This window comes from Macrotis lagotis, chromosome 3, assembly GCF_037893015.1.
Source record: "Macrotis lagotis isolate mMagLag1 chromosome 3, bilby.v1.9.chrom.fasta, whole genome shotgun sequence".
Taxonomy (NCBI): domain Eukaryota; kingdom Metazoa; phylum Chordata; class Mammalia; order Peramelemorphia; family Peramelidae; genus Macrotis; species Macrotis lagotis.
In genome coordinates this window covers 220,528,952-220,551,640 of record NC_133660.1, presented here as the reverse complement: position 1 = coordinate 220,551,640, position 22,689 = coordinate 220,528,952, and the positions used below count along the sequence as shown (strand labels likewise).

Sequence of the window (22,689 nt, the reverse complement as noted above, 5' to 3'; positions counted from 1 at the left end):
AATTTTTAGTTGAATACAGAAGACCTGAATTTGTTCAGTATACCAGGTTTTCTTCAGTTACTAGACAAGAGAATTGAAAAACTTCAAATCTTTTGGGAATTCAGGGCATAACTCTAGAGAGTTGTCTTGGGTATTTTGGCACTGAGGTTGTCAGTCACTATAGGAGGCACTTGGTTGGTTCCTTTATTCAGTTGATTAGGCTTTACTTGACCATCATCATCAAGGACTGCCTGACCCTGGGCTTTCTCCTCCAGTTTTCAATCTTTGCCTCCACCCCCCCCCCCCCCCCATTCTTAGCTTCTCTCCCCTTGTAGAGCAGATTCTGCTGCTGAGAGGGAGCAGTTCATTCTGGCTGAGATTGTTAGGAGTGTAAATCAATTGGCCAGACAGCTGTAACTTTTCAAAGCCCGGTTCAACTTTTTTTTATACAACTAGGACATTCTTGGGGATGAATCTTCTCCAGGTTGCATGAAATATCAAGATTTTCATTTTATGGTTGTTTTTCACTCAAAATACCGGAATCTTGATGCATAAATTTAAAGAAAAATTTCCAGAACTGCTATCCAAATAATCTATTAATCACCTAATTTCAGAAAATTTCAGTTCCCATCCCAATCCCTACCAACTATATATATATAATAGGTATAATATACATATTATATTACATGTATATATGTATATGGTGATTTAACTATATATATGTATATATATATATTCATGGTGATTTAATTTGGATTGTTTTACCTATCTCTTTGCAAAAATATATACATACATATAAACACACACACACAAACGGTTTGGGGGCCAAAGCTGCAATTATTTTCAAGGTGGTCTTTTTGGAAATATTTATCATGAACACTGAAATACAAAATGACCAGATATTCCATGAAATGAGGTTTCTTGCTATCTTTAGAAACATGCTAATGTAAACTCCTTCAAGTTTTGTATTTTTTTCACTAAGGAGTCATCCTTCCATTTAGCTACAATTACCTTATACCTTGTAATTTCATTAGTTGAGAGAATATCAATGTTAATGTGGTTCGGTTCTTCCATTATTACATCAATTTTTAGTCATTGGACTAAGATTTCATATTTATGGAATCAATAATGAAATTAATGTTTACAGGCAGTCAAAAAATTGTGATTTTTTAAAAAACATTCTCAGTTCTTTTTGCCACTCCACTAAAAAGAACTATCCACTGTTATTGTCTCTGAGTCCTCTCTCCTCATGCCCTTCTAAACCTTTTGCAACTGGTTTCTGACCTTACTGTTCAACTGAAACTGCTCTTTCCAACACACTATTTTTTTAAATTAAGATTTAAAAAGGAGACTTTTGCTATTATAAAGTCTGGTAACCATCCTGAATCTTTTGGACCTTTCTGCAGCATCTGATATAGTTAACCATTTCCTGGATATTCCCTTCCCTGAGAGTTTTCATGACTCTATCTTTTTTGGTTCTTTCCTTAGATGGCTGACCATTCCTTTTCATTGTCCTTTGCTGGATTCTCATCTACTCCACACTTTGACTCCCAAGTGAGGGTTTACCCCTAGGTTCTGCCCTGGGCCCTCTTTCTACATTTTCTCCCTCTGTGATCTCATCTAAAGGGATCAATGATCATTGTTAAGCTGATGACTCCTAAATAGATACTTCTATCATTAGTCTTGCTCTTGAGTTCTAATTCCATATTGCCAAATTCATGCTATTTTGAAGTGAATAGCCTGAACAGAACTTAATACCTTTCTCCAAAATCTTACCCCTTCTTCCACACTTCCCTAATACTGTCTAGGACCATCCTTTCACTCACCTGGACTCCAAATCTTGTTATCATCCTTCATTGTTAACTTAAATATACACTCACTCATAATACCCACACACATAAATCTTATGACTTCTGCCTTTATAACATTACTTTTATATTCTTCAAAACTTTCCTTACTCTAATCTCTCTATAAAACTGACACAATTATTATCCTCAAGTAGAAGTCTGCCCCCTTCCACTAACCACTAGCTCTAGTGGCTCCCTCTTACTGTTAGGTTCCAATTGTAACTTTGTTAAAGCTCTCTACAACATGATTCCACTGACTTTTCTCATCTTCTTATATATTTCTACACACACACACACACACACACTAGTTTCTTAGTGTCTCGCCATATCTCATCTCTGCTCCATTGCACAGGCTATCCCTGATGGGTGGAGTGGACTTTCACTGCCCTCCAACTTCTTAGTCCTTAAGTGTCTGTCTGTGCCATGTCAGCTCAAAGGCCACCTCCTCCATGAAACCTTTCCTAATCCCATCAACTGCGAGTGACTCCCCTAACCCCAGTCATATCTACTATACATTCCTAGATGTATACATATTATCTCCTTTGTCTAGACTGTAAATTTATTAGTTTAAATTCCACTATCTTCTCTCTCTCTTAATTACTGCCAATTTATCCTATACATAGCTTGCTTTGCATGTTTGTATATTGTCTCCTCCATAAACAACCTATTAGACTCTTAATAAATGTTTATTAATTGATGAGAGAAGGCAGGAATTATTTCATTTCTGTCTTTGTATTACCAGTGCTGGCTAAAATATTTAATAAACGTTTGTTAATTGATGTGGATGTAATGTTGGTCAGCACTTTTAATTTTTCTTTGTTTAACGGGTTGCCATGGCCAAAGTACTCATTACAGTGGTCAACTTTCTTGTAATGAGTTTTTCTTAACTAATTTGGTTTTTGACTATCAGGCATGTTCTCAGAACTGTATGAGAATGGCAGAAGCTTGCTAGAGCTAGTGTTTTATTGGTCTGGTTTTTGAGAATCCAGGGTCACTTTCATTCCCCAGTAAACCATTAGATTAAATAATATATATGCTGGACTTTGTTCAACCCTCTTTCCTCCTCCCCCCCTTCCCCCCCCCCCCCAGAAAACCCAGAATGTAATAGTTTGTTAGTAAGCTGTTAAAATAACTGTAAAGATACAATGTTATAAGGTATAAATGTTTCTGAACCTACAAGGGGCAATCCTACTGAAGAAAGGAAAAGGGGCAGTCAGCCAGGTAATCTCTGAAAGAGAGTGTCAGTTGGTGAGTTCTAAGGAATAAAGGCTCCAGAATGCTCTGTGGAGACCTCTGGGCCAGGAGTCAGAGGAAGAGAGGCCAATTTCTCTTTCCTCTCTTCCTCCAACATTTTTTTCCTCTTCCCTCCTTTCTTTGCTTCCCTTCAGTGGCTATGATGACCACCAGCAACTTGTCCAGAGGTTAGACATCCCAACCAGCAATTCAGTAGTTATCTGTCCATTATTATTTAATATTAAATAATTATTATTTATCCCAGCAGATTGAGGGTAACTGCAGGACCTCAAACCTGTTGGTGGTTTAGGGGATGTCTAACCCAAGCATGTGAAGACTTCCTCCAATGGAATGGGCAGAGAACAATTTGTTCTAATGGTCACAGAGGCCCCTGAAACAGGGGCTGTGGATGCTTAGTGCTTGGTCAGACTTTGAAGAAGTCAGGGTCTCCCACCATGTCCTGAGCCAGCACCGGTCATCTTGGATTTCTGTCTTGCCATTGGGCTTTGAAGACTCAGGAAGAGAGTAAAACTGATGCCTTTATGTAATTCTATCTCACTTAAGTCCAGTTCATGAGCAAGTCATCACTCATGAGGTCATCGGTTCTCTTCAAAACCAAGAGACCAATGGTTCATCATTCTGAGAGAACCTGAGGCAAAATTGAGTGAGCAGAGAATCACTCTCTAAATAGGAGTAGATACACAAAAGATGGTCAATAGGAGTAAGTAGCTTTGAGGTATGAGACCCCAAGGAGAGGTCTGTGAGTCAGTCAGTGAACAAAAATTTATCAAATATCTACTGTAGAGAGCCAGTACTTGATGCAGGAGAGTTAGTCCTGGCAAATGAAGTGATGAAGAGCAGCAGACCCTGGGAACCCACCTGAGCAACAAGGAGAGCTATAAGGAGACTCTACTTCAGGTCCTTTGAGTCCAGTTGTGTGTTGCCTCTGTTTGGTGGACTTTGATTCCATCGTTCTCTGAATCCACTCTTCACATGGACACTGTCCATTTGTGGGAGAATGTACCCTAGTTTTATGGAGCCAATGCTTTATAACTGCTCTTCCTATCATCTACCTTACCAAATGACTTTGCTAAGATCTAATATTGTATATTAGCTAATTATTAATGGGAAGTACAGTGAAGGGAGGCAGTGTGTTATAGTAAGAAAAATTTGGCCTGGCATTCTGGGTTCAAATCCTAGCTCTTCCATAACTACCTATATGGCATAGTGGTTATAGCATTGGACCTGATGTCTGGAAGACCTGACTTCAAATATGGCCTTGGATTCTTACTAATATGACCCTGGGCAAGTCCTTTCCCCTATTTGTCTCAGTTTCATTATTTGCAAAATGGGTAAAAGAATAGCTCCTACCTCCCAGGGTTGTTGTAAGGATCAAATGAGATAGGGGCAGTTAGAAGGCACAGTGGATAGAACACTGGCCCTGGAATCAGGAGAACCTGAGTTCAAATCTGGCCTCAGACACTTGATAATTACCTAGCTGTGTGACCTTGGGCAAGCCATTTAAACCCCACTGCCTTAAATTAAAAAAAAGTTCATTAAAGGATCAAATGAGATAGCAATGATAAAGCACTTAACTCTATTCTTGGCACCCAATAAGCACTTCATAAATGCTTATTATTATTATTATTATTATTACTGTTATTTTGGCAGCTTAGTTGGCTCTATTGGATGAAGCATTCAGTTTGGAGGTAGATTAACCTTAGCTCAAATGCAGCTTCAGGCACGCTGTAGCTGCGTGACCTTGGAAAAGTCACTTAACTTCTCTTGCCTCAGTTTCCTCATCAGTAAAATGGGGATAATAACAACACCTACCTCCCAGGGTTGTTGGGACAACTAAGTGAGCTAATATTTGTGAAGGGCTGAACTCAGTATTTGGCCAACTGTAGGAGTTTAATAAATGCTTATTTCCTTGCTTCTCTAGTCTTGAAAAGTGAGTGCTAGATTAGGTTACCTCTGAAGTCCCTTTCATTTTTAAGTCTAAGTTGCAGAGCCCTGCTTAGCTGTATGGGAAGATAAAAAAACCTAGTAAACTTGGACCTTAGAAGTGGGAGAAGATGACAATACTTCAGGGACCCCTGATTTTATTCCTATGCTGATTAAGATCAAAACACCTTCACACTTTACATGAGTGGCTGTGACTAAAAAAATTAATCTCCAAGTAATTAAACTTCCAGTCATAAGAGATACTCATTCTATCACTGAGTCTGTTCTTTATTATCCTTTCCATATTTGTAGGATCTGCCAGAGGTTGTGTTCCACTGGTGATGGTTTTGAGAACCTGGGGTCCTTTCTGTGCTGTGATAGGACACTGAGGACAATTAATCACAATGATAGTTTTTTAAAAATAACAAATTAAATTTATCCAGTGCTTTAGGGGTTTAAAAAACATTTAAAGTATAAAAGCTATTTTCCTCACCACAATTTTATAGATGGAAAAAATGAGTTTCAGAGATATTATGACAAAGCTGGTAAAGTATCAGAGGTCTTTTTCTTCTTTAATGGATTCCCTACTAGACTCTGGAACTCCTACCCTCATCCCTTGAGTTCAGTGGTGGGATTCAATAAATTAACAACCAGTTCTCTGCTCTAATGATAGTTTTAAGTATACAAGAAGATATACCAGAGATAGTTTAATATTTCATGTATTTAATATTCCAATAAGAACAATAAAAGAGGTGCATAAAACTATATTATGTTACATTGTGTGAGATAAAGACACTCACAGGAATCAAGAGTCTGGAGTCAGAGTCAGGGAGCAGGAAAGGTCTTTATTTCCTTGAGGAAAGGATACAGCCTGTTGCAAAATAGCATCAGATAGGGATCGTGTCAAAAATTAAAATAGGCAGGTCATTTTTATAGTAAATAATAATCCTACCTCTAAATTCTGTCTTATCCCACCACTGGCTGTTTACTAATACCACCCAACTGGTGCAAAGCAAATTCAATCTGCATTATCCTAATTATTCATAGCTAATCTATAACTTATTAAAAATGATATTTTATAAGCCTTTATTATGCATTTCCATTGACCAAACTGGGAACTCCAGTTCTCCTCAAGATTACCTCATGTTCTAAGAATATGGAAACCAGACAGTATTTTTCTCTTCCAGTGAACAATATTGATAAGGAATATAATAATAAGGAATTTTCATTGAAGGTCATTCTTACCATCTGTGTATAAGAATGTTTTCTTTCTAAATATGAACAAAGCTCAAAGGCAAGAAATAGAAAGAGAAATGCTATTTTAAAGTAACTGTAGATAATCTTAATCCTTGAGAATCTACTTCCCAAGGCAAAACCCAGAAACTTTACGAGGAAAATTTTCATGAGGAAACTTTATGGGAGCCCATCTCTCACAATATTTCTCACAGTAAATAAACATATTCTTATGGAGCTAAAGCAGCCACTTGACCACAGCAGCCAATATTGAAGGATATGCAGAACCAAAACTCATTCTACCTATTCTAACTTTTTTTTTCTATTTCCATGGATTCCAAAATGGCTGACAAGATAACCCTTGAAATCTATATTTCTATTGTTTCATTGTGTTCCAGCTTCCTATTGGTACCCCTGTTTGGAGAATATAATATCTTGGAGGAAACAAAATGGAAACAAATGATAGCTTGTCAACTCCCTGGCTGTTTGGCAGTTTTTCTCCTTATGTTTGTTTAGCAGAGTGACAAAAATGAGGGAAGTAAAATGCAGAATTTCTTCAAAGGTATAATGAGCTTTAAGAGATGAATAAATACTGTAAGCATAGTTTTATCAACTTCTGGATGGAATGAATATTACTATGGGTGCTTAGAAAATACTGTTGTGCAGATGAATGTTAAGAAAAAGAGTAAGGAATGTAAATTTGTGGTGACTCATGAATAATGTTTTCTTTGTAATCCTAGATATTTTATTTTATGTACTTAAAAGATAATTCTGAGGCAGCTAGGTGGTATAGTGGATAGAGTACTGGCCCTGGACTCAGGAGTACCTGAGTTCAAATTTGGCCTCAGATACTTAATAATTACCTAGGGGTGTGACCTTGGGCAAGCCACTTAACTCCAGTGCCTTGCCCCCCCCCCCCCCCCCCCCCCCCCCCCCGCAAAAGAGCATGATTCTGAGGTGTTAGTTTCCAGGCTCCATTGGCCTGCAAAAGGTGGTTAACCCCTGTTCCAAGATGAGAGAAGGTTGACTTGTATTGTGTCTGGGGCATTTTGGGGGTCAACTCCTGTCCTCTTAAATTCTCAATTATAGAGAAGCTGCAGTGTGAATCTCTGTATCAACAGCTATCATCGCTGAATCTCTATTTCCTCTTACCTTTGTGGTAGACACCTCACGGCCATTGCTGCTTTTTTGCTTCCTCCACTGAAGTTCTGCCCCAAGTTCCTCTTGCCTTTGGACCTTACCACCACTTTCATGAGTGCTGGCCTTGGAGTTAGGACAGGAGTTTGAATCCAGCCTCAGACACTGAACCCTTCCTAGCTGTGTGACCTTGGGCAAGTCACCCAACCCTGATGGACTCACATCCAGGATCATCTCCAATCATTTTGATCCATATCTGGCCCCTGGACCCAGATGGCTCTGGAGAGAAAGTGAGGCTGGTGACTTAGCACGGTCCCCCACCTTACTCAAATCACGTGCCCTGGTGTCGTGGTCCTCTCGAGAAAGAGGGGCAAACAACATCTTCATTATAATATATATATATATATGTATATATATATTTTAAGTGACTTACCCAAGGCCACCCAGCTAGGTCATTATTAAGTGTCTGAGGCCAAATTTGAACTCCGGTCCTCCTGACTCCTGGGCCGGTGCTCCATCCATTAGGCCACCTGGCCGCTCCTCCTCCTCCTCATATTTTAAAGTTTGAAAAGTGTTTTTTTCTAATATCACCTCAGACACTAGATGTGAGAGGAAGCCGGCTCAGAAGGTTGAGTGACCCGTCCAGGGAGCAGAAGCAAGACAAGTCAGGGTCAGGCCTCCCTCCCTCCGCTGTCATCTCTGTTACAATCGGCCTCTGTGGGATTCTTGGGCTCTGGGGTTGCTCAGACACAGACGGCCCCTCGTCCTTGTGTCCGTCCCAGTGGGGGGGCACCTCCTCTGTCTGAGGTTGGCATAGACCCCTCCCATCACTTCCCCGGGTACCACAGAACAGACATGGGGTGGGGGGGCAGGAGCCCCTCCAGAGGTTTAATCCTTTTACATGCCCCCGCCCCCTCCCATAAACACACAGTACATAAATAACTACATAACGAGTGCCGGGCTCCGGGCGCAGGAGGGGCAGCGCAGAGGCCTCTGGCCCCGGGCGGCCTGCGCGGGCCCGGGATCCGCCGCTGTGGGCCGCCAGCTCCGAGGGCTGCTCCGGGGGCTCTCCGGGAGGAGGCGACTCGAGGCCAGTCCGCTCGGGGCCCTTCCGGGTCCCCTCCCCCCGCGCGTGGCTCCCGGCTCCTCCTCCCTGGGCAACTGGCCCGGCCGCGCGAGGCCCCGCCCCCGGGGGCGGGGCCCGGCCAGCCTCTCGCCTCCGATTGGCGGCCGTCACTCTCCGCGGCGCCCCGCCCCCGCCGGTGTCAGGGCCGCCCCGCCCCCCCGCTCGGCCCCGCGCCCGGGGCCGCTTCCCGTCGCGGGGGCTGCCGGGACACTTCCAAGATGGCGGCGACGCTCCGCGCCGACCCGGGGCTTCGCCGAGCGTTCCATTCATTTCCCGGCTTCTGAGCGGGGCGGCGGCGAGGCGCGAGGGGCCGGGGGCCGCCGCGGAGGGCGCAGGGGGCCGCGCCGGGCCCGGGGCGCGCGCCGGGGCGGGGGGCCGCGGGGCCTCCCGCCGCCGGGCCGCCATGGCCACCCTGGAGAAGCTGATGAAGGCGTTCGAGTCGCTCAAGTCCTTCCAGCAGCAGCAGCAGCCGCCGCCGCCGCCGCCGCCGCCGCCGCCCCAGGCGCAGGCGGCCCAGCAGCCGCCGCCGCCGCCGCCGCCGCAGCCCGGGCCGGAGGAGCCGGCGCCCCGACCGTGAGTGGCTCCCGGGGAGCGGGGGGACCCAAGGACACCCTCCCGGCCGCCGCGCGGCCCCGGAGGACGGGCCTGCGGGCCTCCCTTGCCCGCTGCCCTGCGGTGGGCGGGCACGAGCCCCGCAGCCGCGCGCTTCCTGGAAGGCCCCTCCCCCGCCCCGCCGGCCGCTGCCTGCCTCCGAGTTGGACGGGAGGAGTTTGAATGAAGTCTAGACCTAGTGGCGGCCGGGGGCCTCCGAGCCGCGCCTTTCTAGGGGGTCAAGCCTGAGAGTGGCTGCAGCCGGGAGGAGGGGTCGGCTCGCCCCCCAAGAGAACTGGAAAGAGTGACTTCATCCGTCCAGCCCTGACAGGCAGGGCCAGTGAGGATGGGCAGGAGGAGGAGGATAGTAGTGATGAAGCATGCTTTCCTTGTTGGTTCAGAAGAGGCTGAATAGGTTGTATCTAATAATCATCATATGATAATAATCGTGAGATATGTCCAGGGATTTTAACGCTAAATGTAGAATTTGAATAGGTTGTATTTAATAATAATAAAAAATAAAAAATAATAATATGATAATAAGCATGAGATGTGTCCAGGGATTTTAATTTTAAATGTGGTAGAATTTGAATAGGTTGCATTTAATAATAATAACGAATAATAAATAATATGATAATAATTACGAGATGTGTCGAGGGATTTTAATGTTAAATGTAGTAGAATTTGAGTAGGTTGCATTTAATAATAATAACAAATAATAAATAATATGATAATAATCACGAGATGCGTACAGGGATTTTAATGTTAAATGTAGTAGAATTTGAGTAGGTTGTATTTAATAATAATAAAAAATAAAAAATAATAATATGATAATAATCATGAGATGTGTCCAGGGATTTTAATGTTAAATGTAGAATTTGAATAGGTTGCATTTAATAATAATAACAAATAATAAATAACATGATAATAATCACGAGATGCGTACAGGGATTTTAATTTTAATGTAGTAGAATTTGAATAGGTTGTATCTAATAATAATAATAAAAAAATAATATGATAATAATCATGAGGTATGTCCAGGGATTTTAATTTTAAATGTAGCAGAACTTGAATAGGTTGTATTTAATAGTAATAATAAATAATAATATGATAATAGTCATGAGATGTGTCCAGGGATTTTAATTTTAAATGTAGTAGAATTTGAATAGGTTGTATTTAATAATAATAATAGTTAATAATATGATAATAGTCATAAGATGTGTCCAGGGATTTTAATTTTAAATGTGGTAGAATTTGAATAGGTTGCATTTAATAATAATAACGAATAATAAATAATATGATAATAATCACGAGATGTGTCAGGGATTTTAATGTTAAATGTAGTAGAATTTGAATAGGTTGCATTTAATAATAATAACAATAAATAATATGATAATCACGAGATGCGTACAGGGATTTTAATGTTAAATGTAGTAGAATTTGAATAGGTTGCATTTAATAATAATAACAAATAATAAATAATATGATAATAATCACGAGATGCGTACAGGGATTTTAATGTTAAATGTAGTAGAATTTGAATAGGTTGTATTTAATAATAATAATAAATAATAAATAATAATATTATGATAATAGTCATGAGATGTGTCCAGGGATTTTAATTTTAATGTAGTAGAATTTGAATAGGTTGTATCTAATAATAATAATAATAATAATAATAATAATAATAATAATAATAATAAAATAATAATATGATAATAATCATGAGGTATGTCCAGGGATTTTAATTTTAAATGTAGCAGAACTTGAATAGGTTGTATTTAATAGTAATAATAAATAATAAATAATAATATGATAATAGTCATGAGATGTGTCCAGGGATTTTAATTTTAAATGTAGTAGAATTTGAATAGGTTGTATTTAATAATAATAATAGGTAATAATATGATAATAGTCATGAGATGTGTCCAGGGATTTTAATTTTAAATGTAGTAGAATTTGAATAGGTTGTATTTAATAATAATAAATAATGATATGGTAATAGTCATGAGATGTGTCCAGGGATTTTAATTTTAAACGTAGTAGAATTTGAATAGGTTGTATCTAATAATAATAAAAAATAACAAATAATAATATGATAATATGATAATAGTAATGAGGTGTGTCCAGGGATTTTAATTTTAAACATAGTAGAATTTGAATAGGTTGTATCTAATAATGATAAAAAATAATAATATGATAATAATCATGAGATGTGTCCAGGGACTTTAATTTTAAATGTAGTAGAATTTGAATAGGTTGTATTTAATAATAATAATAAATAATAATATGATAATAGTCATGAGATATGTCCAGGGATTTTAATTTTAATGTAGTAGAATTTGAATAGGTTGTATCTGATAATAATAATAATAATAAGATAATAATCATGAGGTATGGCCAGGGATTTTAATTTTAAATGTAGTAGAACTTGAATAGGTTGCATTTAATAATAATAACAAATAATAAATAATAATATGATAATAGTCATGAGATGTGTCCAGGGATTTTAATTTTAAATGTAGTAGAATTTGAATATGTTGTATTTAATAATAAAAAAAATTAAATATAGTAATAGTCATGAGATATGTCCAGGGATTTTAATTTTAAATGTAGTAGAATTTGAATAGGTTGTATTTCATAATAATAAAAATAATAAATAATATAATAATAACCATGAGATATGTCCAGGGATTTTAATTTTAAATGTAGTAGAAAAATTGCCTGAAGTCTTTTTTTTTCTTCTTGGAAAGAAAAATGATTCTGGGAGAGTAGTTAAATTATTACAAGACTAGTGAGATAATCTTGAATAAATTTTTCTCTGTTATTTGTAACTTATTTGAACTTGGCATATATGGTAATTCTGAGATGCAAATTACAGAAACATGTCAATCTGAATGAATAGGAAAACCATTTTTTTTTTAAACTCTCTACCAGGCATTAGTGTTGTGATAGAAAAGTGACAGTCTCTGTTCTCAAAGAGCTTGTATTCTGATTAGGGGAAGACAGCACATATAGGAATAAAATAAGTGAGACTGAACTTAATTGTCATCTTTTTATAGACTTTTAACCTGGTTGTCTGCTACCCTGTATTTTTTTTTTTTTTGTAGTTTTTTTGCAAGGCAATGGGGTTAAGTGGCTTGCCCAAGGCCCCACAGCTAGGTAATTATGAAGTGTCTGAGGCAAGATTTGAACTCAGGTCCTCCTGACTCTGGGGCAGTTGCTCTATCCACAGCGCCAACTAGCCTCCCCTACTCTGCATTTTTGAGGAGAATTCAACTTAATTGAAAAACAGAAATATATAAGCCACTATGAAAGCTGAGGACTTGATTTGAAGTTTTGTCTGTTTTTATCAGTAATGGTAAGGTTGATGTCAGGATTGGCATGAATACAGTCTTGTACTTTTGTAGAATATCCTTGTAAATAATAAGAAAATTAGTCACTGAAAAATTATTATGCAGAATTACATGAGCTACGTTATTGAACTCAAGTATCATATAAATTCTCCAACAATATCAGGCAAAACCCCTTCATGTCTTTTCATCCTTTAAATCCTTGTGTGTCTTCACATAAATCCTCTTTAGAGAATCTGCCCAGTATATTGGGAACTTGCCTTTTTTTTTTTTTTTTTTTTTTTTTAGCTTTTTGCAAGGCAAATGGGATTAAGTGGCTTGCCAAGACCACACAGTTAGGTAGTTATTAAGTGTCTGAGGTCGGATTTGAACTCAGGTGCTCCTGACTCCAGGGCTGGTGCTCTATTCGCTGTGCCACCTAGCCTCCCCTCTTTTTTGTTTCTAAAGGATACCAGGGGAGCAGTAGAATTATCCATTGCTATACAGCTGGCCCACCTTTTTATCCTGATCACTGTTGAGGCCCTAAAACACTATTTAAATTAAAAGTTTTATTTTTAACTATAAAACTATTTTTCCATAGACACAAAACATTCCAGTATACTAAAAACAAAAGACAGGTTTGCATATGAAGCTGAATTTCTAGTACAAGCAGTTTATTTTAAAAACTTATAAATTTAATAGGGTAGTAATAAATTACCTTGCTTGTATCCCCTTTAGAACTTTGTTTTCCTCAGAATATTTTTAAAATGTTATATTGGTGCTTTTTTTTTTTCCACTAAGACCTCTTGCCTTCATGATTTTGGTAGATATAGGAATAGCCTAACAGGTAGAGAAGCCTATCATTAACTAGTTTGTCATAAACTTTTTGTTACATTTTTTTTTTTTGAAGTAATCTATTACTTCTTCCCCAAAGAAAGAAACCTCACACATAACAGCAGGAACACAACATATCACCATATTGGCCATGTCTAGAATTGTCTCATTCTACACCTTCTAGTCCTTTACCTCTCTGCCTGTAAGTGTGGCATGTACTTCTTCATTATTCTGAAGCCATGATTGATCTTTGCATGATTCAGAATTCTGAAGTCTTCTTTGCATGGTTAGGGTGATGCCATGTTGAAAATTGTGTTCAAAAGCAGTAGTTTAAAGTTCATTAGCTTTTGCCACACAAAAATGTGCCTAGTTAAAGGAAACCAAGTAAACCATAAATTTTAGAGTGATAAATTAGTATCTTCTTAATCCTTATCTTTCTGTTCAAGAGGGGAGAGCAAGTAGTACAAATATAGAGGGAAAAGATAGCATTCTGAGTTTAGCAAATAACATAAGCAGTATGGATGGGGGGAAAAGTGTTTGTGAAGAGGAGTAATGTGAATATAGAGACTAAATTTCTTGAGGTCTTAATTTGAGTTTTTGAATTTCTACTTTGAAATAGTTTGAAATAATACCTTGTGTTCCACTGTGGTGGAACACTAATTTGGATTTGAGAGGGGACTGGAAAGCTAGGCTGGAGTCTGATTGAGGGTCTTAAAGGCTAGGCTAAGAGCTTGGTATTTTGTCCTTGAGACATTATGGGACTACTGAAGGTTTTAAGAACAATAGTGACTTGGTCAGTCAGACCTGTGATGATTTTGGTAGCTATTGTGTAGCTATTGTGTAGAGAAGCCTCTTATCAACATAATGGCTGGAAAACTTAATATTTTTTGGGGGGCCACATCAAAGCAAGAAACAGGCACTAAGACAAATAGGATTTTTACTTTGTAGAGGTAGGAAGAGTACTACTGTTTAAAATATTTATGAAGTATTCAAATAAACATGTAATGGAAAGAATGCTAGGTTTGTAGGAGGGAGGACCTGTGTTCAAAATCTGCCTTTGCCACTTCTTATATGAACTTGAAGGTTCTTTAACCTTCTGAACCCCAATTTCCTTATTCATCAAATCATTTTCATAATGATAATAATATTTATATAGTGTTTTAAAGTTTGCAAAGCACTTTATAATTTGACTTCCTTCCCCACAGTGTCCAAGTGGTTTTATTTCCATTTTTACAGGTTAATAAATTGGAGTTCAAAGAGCTTAAATGACCTGCCTGTGCTCCTACAGATAGTGATGAGGGGTCTCCAAAAGGAAAACCTCTGCCAGGAGTCCATAAACTTCAGGATCGTCTATTTGGAGGGTGGGAAGCTGAATTCTGTGTTACCCACAATGTCCAATGCAACCATACTTTCCTGTTTATCTGTTACCCCCTGACACTACTCCACTCTGTCCCTCCTCCTCCTCCTCCTCCTCCTCCTCCTCCTCCTCCTACTCTAAAAATTATCAACCTCCTTCCATGGACTCTGGCTCTCTTTGATCCTCATTCACCTGTTTCAATGGCTGTTCAGGTGCCTTTGGGAAAATTACCTTCCTTTCTCCCTACATCTTATCTATTCAGTTCCCCATACAATTTGAAAATAAGCACTCTGGTGACTTTGTGCCCCTTGGCTCTGTTAGCAGACATGGATGGGAAGAGCTTTATTATTTTATTTTTCACCCCAAATCTACTACTATTCTTCTGAATTCCTCTACCTCTGTTGAAGACACCAGTTGGCCAAGTTGACAGCTCCTTGACTCTGACTTGTTTCTCACAAATGTGACTCCTAGCAGAACAGTCATGAAATAGAAAAAGAGGCACCGATGGCATGCTGCAGTCACAGGAGGCTTCCAAGTTTTTAACTTAGTGAGAAAAGAATAACAAGATCTATCCCTTTTGGCAGATTTGTGAAAGAGAGATCAGAATGAAGAGAGAAGTTTGAAATAGGAAAACCAAACTGAAAGCATATTTTCTTGCCTTCCTTTCTCACTCCCATAACAAATTGGAAAAACTTGGAAACCTCACCACTTTGCCATTGGTGACTGTTTTCATGACTAGTCTGCTAGGAACCACCTTTGTGAGAAACATTCTTTGAATGTTCCAAGCTGAAATCAGTTTGAACAAACTCGGGGAACCAGACTCCCCTTGTTTTCCTATTCTTGTTACACTCTCCTATGTCTTGGCGATGCAGGGAAAGGAGAGGTGTGGGAGACTGGGAAAACTTGCTACTCCTACTTCTGGGAAGAGTAGTAGAGCTTAGGCTACAGTATTAAGAAAGTGGTTATAGGGGCAGCTAGGTCAAATCAGGTCTCAGACACTTAATCATTACCTAGCTGTGTGGCCTTGGGTAAGCCACTTAACCCCATTTGCCTTGCAAAAACCTAAATAAAAAAAGAAGGTGGTTATAGGCTTCTCTCACGTATTTTATGAGCCAGATTGGGGAAATTGTGGCCTATATTATGACCAGTAAAGTATATTTTAGTAAAGTATCTTTTACCTTTCAACATATATTTCATAAACCATTTATTTTTGGATATCAGTGTGACCAAACAGCCTTATAATGGCATTCTTTAGAAAGAGGGCAACATTGGTGGCTCTAGTGGATAGACCACCTGCCTTGGAGTCAGGAGAACTTGAATTCAAATTCTTTTATCTTTTTTTAAAATTTTATTTATTTAAGGCAATCAGCTAAGAAATTATTAAGTGTCTTTGGTTGGATTTGAACTCAGGTCTTCCTGACTCCAGGGCCAGCATTCTATCCACTGTGCCACCTATTTGCCCCTCGAGTTCAAATTGAGCCTAAGACTTACTAGCTCTGTGACCCTGAATCACTTAATTCTGATTGATTACCTTCTTCCAATTCCCTCCTTCCCCAAGAAGCACTTTCAAGACTATTGTATTAAGTGGAGACCTATTATATGTATATTGAACTATGGAATTGACTGTTCATCTTGTGGCCATTGATTCTCTTTTTTGATTATATACTTTTGTTTTTGATGTTCAGAAGGCACCTTATCTATAGTTCGGGGTGTTTTCTGGAGAATTCCAGTGAAGACAGACAGTTTTTGTTCTGGTAGGATAAGTTGATTTTTCCTATATTATTAAGACTTATACACATTAAAATTTTTCTCAGTGCTGAGAAGACTATTTTGGAAAACCTTGGGGGAGAGGACAATTTTAGGAAATTTGGTGTTCCTTTTGCAGTTTGAATAATTTGGCTTCCCAACCCATCTCTAAAATTTATTCTTTTGTCTTTAAAGGAAGTAAAAATAGCTAATATAGTTCTTATCTAGTGTAAGGTAAGAACAGTTGATTAGTTGTCCAGATAAAATGTTCGATTTTAAAGCCTAACCTAAAAAGGACATCTCTTTTTCCCCTGCCAGTTTCACACAGCCTGGATTTTTTTTTTTAACCTTTAGATATAGTGCAAGAGGAAGAAGTTGCTTTTAAGACTAGTTTCCTAAAGTGAATAGATTTAAATTATTTTAGAACAGGTAAAAATATTTTTATAGAATGTCAATTCATGTCTTAAAGATTCCACAAGTGGTCCTATTAATTCTGAGAAGTGAAACAAAATTAACAAGTATTTAAGTGGATTTATTCAATGTTTTTTGCTGTTTGAAAACACAAGACGTTCATCAGTTGAACCAGACACGGAAGTTTCCATCTGTGTTAAAAAACTTAGAATCCTCAAATTCTTTTCTAGTAGAGACCCATTGAATTTATGTATTTCAATTCCCTTATTTTACAAATGAGGAATCTGAGACCCTGAGAAGGGACTTAACCGTGGTCATACAACTACTTAGAGGTGGAGCTGGGAAATAAATTTGGGGCTCTTTCCTTATGGTCCTTTGTCTTTTCACTAGACAGCAACTGCCTCACCTGTAGCACAGCATTCATTGTGAGTCACACACTGATAACTCTCAGTTTCTTTGGTGTTTATGTTCCACATGAAAGCCTGTCTTTGGAAATAAAATTCGTTGTAGAAAAGATCTGTTTTGTGGACTAATCCTTTCTTTTGTTCAGTGGATCAGCAGTCATAGAGTCACATTCAGTATTTTAGTTCAAGTGTTTGAATATCAGCATGTACTTTAACTCCTCAAATTAACACATCAAAAGATGTGTCAGCCAAAAGCAACACTGGTTTAGAATGAAATTTGTAAAGTCTTTGAGAGAAGGATTGGGGGAGACTGAGTGATAACTGCCTCAAAACTGCAGGAAATGATGAAGGGAAGAACAGATTTATGAAGAGATTGTTGAAAAATCCATTTAAGATAAGATTATCTTAGAACTATTTAAAGATAAAACTGGAAGGACCAAAAAGAGATAAAAAATGTATTTCTATAATGAATTGTTTTTCCTCTTTCAATCTCTGGCATCAGAGTGTCCCCAATGTACTAGAGGAGGAAGTAGAGGTGACACTAAAAAAACCAGATGGAAAGAGGCTGGATTTGAATTCAGGTCCTCCTGACTCCAGGGCCAGTGCTCTTTCTACTGCACCACCTAGCTGCCCAAGACCCAAGTTCAAATCTTGTCTCTTGGCTTTAAGCACTTACTAGCTGTGTGACTCTGGGCTAGTTTACTTAACTTTGTTTGCCTCAATTTCTTCATCTGAAAATGAGCTGGAGAGGAATGACAAACCACTTCAATATCTGTGCCAAGAAAATCCCAAATGGGTCACAAGGACTTAAGACATGACTGAAATGACTCAACAATAACAACATTGATAGTTCTTTCCAGTTATGTGATTAAATGAAACATGTAGAAGATAGTACATCTTACTCTGCTTGTGATTTGTTATTTATACAAAAGCATTTGTTTTGGTAGAGAAAAAGATTTTCCTGAAATAATGAATCTTCTATGCACTTGTCAAAATCATAAAGGATGATGTAACAGAGGTTATGTCAAGTGAGAAATAAAATAGGAGGAATTTATGCTCAGCAGTGATGTTTGCATCTGTCATGGCAACATGGCCACATATCATCAGTTCAGATGATAGATATATTCCTATTCAGAGCCAAGTCCCGTAGTTGTTTTTGTGGATTATATTGTGCTGATCGTCTCACCTGCCCGCTGTCAAACATCCTAGAGCCTATTAAGAAAGATCTGTAATCAGTCAAAAGCATTTGGCCAGCTAAGACAGATGGCTATTTTATTCAGGGGAGAGAAATAAAAAATGCTGGTTTTATTTTATCACAAATAATAGAGTACTTTGCTTCCTAATATTTTTATATGCATAATCAACATTCTACTGTACCATAAATTTACTTCAGATTTCATTAATCTACTTAGTGATATGTGTGGTATTCAGAACTACTTTTAAAGATATTTGTAATTTGTGAATAAAGAGGACTCTGAGTTGAGTAGGAATTTGAACTAGTTAAAGGGATTGAATCATGTTTGAATTTTGCAATGTGCTCTGTACACTTGCAATGGTTTACTATCAATAGCTTATTTTTTTAAAAATATTTTATTTATTTTGAGTTTTACAATTTTTCCCCTAATCCTACTTCCCTCACCCCACAGAAGGCAATTTGTCAGTCTTTACATTGTTTCCATGGTATATATTGATCCAAATTGAATGCCATGAGAGAGAAATCATTTCCTTAAGGAAGAAACATAAAGTATAAGAGATAGCAAGATTAGACAATAAGATATCAGGTTTTTTCCCCCTAAATTAAAGTTAATAGTCCTTGGTCTTTTGTTCTAACTCCACAGTTCTTTCTCTGGATACAGATGGCATTCTCCATTGCAGACAGCCCCAAATTGTCCCTGATTGTTGCACTGATAGAATGAGCCAGTCCATCAAGGTTGATCATCACCTTCATGTTGCTCTTAGGGTGTACAGTGTTTTTCTGATTCTGCTCATCTCACTCAGCATCAGTTCATGCAAATCTCTCCAGGCTTCCCTGAATTCCCATCCCTCCTGGTTTCTAATAGAACAATAGCGTTCCATGACATACATATACCATGGTTTGCTAAGCCATTTGCCTTCCCCAGTTGAAGGATATTTACTTGCTCTCCAATTCTTTGCCAACACAAACAGGGCTGAATAACTTATTTTGTTGATGAACTTATTCAGAACTGTTGGAACTAGTAGATTCATCCCATATAAAGGATTAACTTCTAACAAGCATATTTCCTGAAAACGTCTTGTTCATCTGGAATGTCTGTTCTAAAAGTATTTCTCTCAATTCCCAGGGGTAACCTAGATTGTTTTTTTTAATAATATTGTTTTGAATAGCAATATTATTCATATGGTAGTGATCCTTTCTTTACTCTTTATCCTTCAATTCCTTTCCTTCTGATTCTGTGTTGATTAGACCTTGTCTGAGTCCTCCCTGCTACTTCCCTTGGCTGTCTCCTCTGTTTTCCTGCTTTTCTGTCTCTAGACTGATGATTCCCATTTCTGCCTATCCTGCCCCAGGCTCTCTGCTGACCTACAATCTCAGGTCTCCAAATGCCTTTCTGACATCTTATGTCCACTATATCCAAAACAAATCTTATCTTTCTTCCCAAGCTCTCCTTCCCTCCTGTCTTACCTGTTTCTGTAGAGGGCCACATTAAGTTCTTAGCCTCCCAATCTAGGTGTCATCCTGGAAGACTCATGTCTGTCATCTCCTTATACAATCTGTTGCCCAGGCCTGGCTGTTTACCTTTGCAGCATCTCTTGAATATATTCCCCCCCCCCCTTTTTTTCTTTTTGTAAGGCAATAGGGTTAAGTGACTTGCTAGGTAATTATTACGTATTTGAAGTGGGATTTGAACTCAGGTCTTCCCGACTCCAGGACTGGTGTTCTATCCACTGGGCCACCTAGCTGCCCCTTACCCTCTTTTCTCTGAGACTGGTGTAGGCACTCATAATCTTGTGCCTTCATTAGTGCATCAGCCAGTTGGGTCTGCCTGCCTCCAATCTCTCCTCACATTTTAATTCATTCTGTCACTTAAGTGATTTTCTTAAAGCACTGATATGATTATGTGACCACATGGCCACCCTTCTCCCCAGTAAACTCTAGTAGCTTCCTATTGTGTCCGGGAGCAACTACAAAACATTGTTAGACCTTCTCTATTCCCTTTATACATCTAGCTTTATGATCTTATCAGCTCCTCTAGGTCCACTTACTATCTATGTATATGATGACCATATCTATGTATATAGTCCTACCTTCTCTCCTGAACTCTAATCTTGTATCATCAGTTGCTATTTGGATAAATAGAATAGGAGGTCTTGTGGTCTTCTCATACTCATGTCCAAAACAGAGCTTAGAACTGCAGTGTTCAAGAGATCCACCAGCCCCAGTTTTCCTTGTAGCTAGGGTTATAGTGTGCACTACTGTGCCTGGCAAACCTTCCCTTCTTCCTAACTTCACCCAGGCTCACAGGCTTGGTCTCATCTTTGACTTCTTACTCACCCTCACTGCAAGCCTTGGTTTGGAGTTCATATCTCTTATAGATACAACCTATCCTCTTTTACAGGTCCTCATTACTTCTTGCCTGGTCTCCTGGTCTTATAATTGGGTTTTTCTGCCTCAAGTCATTCCCTACTACAATTTGTCTAACACATAGCTTTTACCATCTCACCCTTTTTTCTTGTTGTTTATCCTTTATTCTTGAAGAAGACTATGTCATCAGAAATGTGTTGCCATGATATGCAATTGAATTGGATTTAGGGAGGGAGTGATGCTGTGGAAAAATGTAGCTGACTAAAGGCTCGGGCAGACATGAAAGAATTCATGCAAAAGACCAACTCTAACTCAGAAGAAATTTTAGGGATAAAAAGACTTATTTAAATATTGCTGTGGTTAGCAGAAGCTAAAGGAAAGAAGGAAGCCATTGATCCTCTAAGGGGATTAACAGCAGCAACATCAGTGACTTAAGCTGCCTTGAGAGGATGAGCAGTAAGGAAAGGTATAGGAGCATGAGGTTACCTGGGGGATCGTGTTCTCACAGAACAGGCTGGCCTTCCAAAGGAAGACCAGCAACTCAACTGAAGAATGAGTGAACTTTTAAAGGGGCAGGAAGATGAGATAATTAGATTTATGTTGCTGTTGTCAAACTAGTCTTTGGAGAACTGGGGTGAGGTGATTAAGGATATTGTAGAAGAGGTATGGTAGGTCTAAGATTTAATCCTTTCAGTCTAAGACAATTCATTGTTTTGTTGATTGGGGCTCATCTTTTGCTTGGGGGGGGCCAAGGATTTATTGAGTCCTTGCTGGGAGGAGCAAGGTATTTTGTGGAGATATTAGAGGCAGGAGGGAACACATTCAATGCAGAGAGGACAGATGATTTATAGAACATATTTCTCTTAACATTTCCTCTATATCTGGAGTACTGTGAAGAATCACAAGCCTCACTTTCTCCTCTGTAGCCATCTGGGTCCAGTGACCAGATTTGGATCAGTGGTCTTTTTAAACTAAAGTATTTAATAGCTCTCAATTTGACTGAGGCAGAGCCCATTCATTGATTAAGTCTAGATCTGGAAGAGATGAGGTAGAACTGAGCCTCTTTAACCTGATCCAAAAAGAAAAAATAAATCCAGGAGGGGAAGATCTTGAGGTTTCTAGCTAAAACCAAAACAATTAATTTCTATTTACATTCACTTTTAGCCAGTTTGGATCTAAACTGTGATCTAGTTGGGCTTGGCCTGGGTCCTATTGTTGTTGCCCAAGTGATGAGAGCCTGGGTGATTTGGGGCCTGTAAACATCCCATGATATTTTGCCAGGTTTGAGTGATCAAAAATTACCTTTCTTTAGGGCAAAGTACCTGTACGTTAGGTATCCTATGTGAAAAGAGAGGAGGGGAATAAAGCACATTGGGGGCAGCTCCTACTACTGACATTGTTGATGGTTGTTCTTTGTTCTTGAAGAGTTCTATGACATCAGGGATAGATGCTCTCTTAATTAACTCTAGGATCAAATATAAAATAGTCTGGCATTTAAAGCTTCACACCTTGGACTCTTTTCTCCCTTTTACATTTTCTTATTCTTTGTTCTCTTCTATATGATCGAACTATGTTGACTTGCTGGTCGTTCTTTATATAAACCTTTCCGTCTCTTCAGGATTTTTTTTTTTACCAGTATTACCAATGATTGGAATACTTTACTTTTTTTTTTTCTCCCTGGAAAACATTTTTATTGTGGGTGAAGAAGCAGGGCGGCTGGACAGTTTAGATGATTCCAATCTTGTTGGCAATATCTAAAGAATCATAGTCTGGAGCAAGCCGGACATAGACCTTCTCTCCATCAGACTGGATCAGTGTGTTGACCTTCAATTGTCATACAGCTTCTTTACGGCCTGCTTGATTTGGTGCTCATTGGCCTTGACATCCACAATGAACACCAGGGTGTTATTATCCTCAGTCTTTTTCAAAGCAGACACAGTGGTCAAGGGGAAC

At 38.9% G+C, this 22,689-nt stretch overlaps 1 protein-coding gene across 6 annotated transcripts in view; it reads left to right on the top strand.

The window, feature by feature from the left end:
- The window catches only part of HTT (huntingtin), a 222,910-nt gene that overhangs the window by 7,297 nt on the left and 192,924 nt on the right, over nt 1–22,689 (top strand). For 4 of the 6 annotated variants that reach the window (XM_074229870.1, XM_074229868.1, XM_074229867.1 and 1 more), the window contains exon 1: nt 8,903–9,072. The exons of 1 other annotated variant lie outside the window; for it this stretch is intronic. In XM_074229870.1, the coding sequence (XP_074085971.1) occupies nt 8,903–9,072 (170 nt within the window). Of the gene's footprint in view, nt 1–8,902; nt 9,073–9,316; nt 9,506–22,689 lie in introns of those variants that run through there. One more of the 6 variants, XM_074229871.1, reaches the window with a different exon arrangement.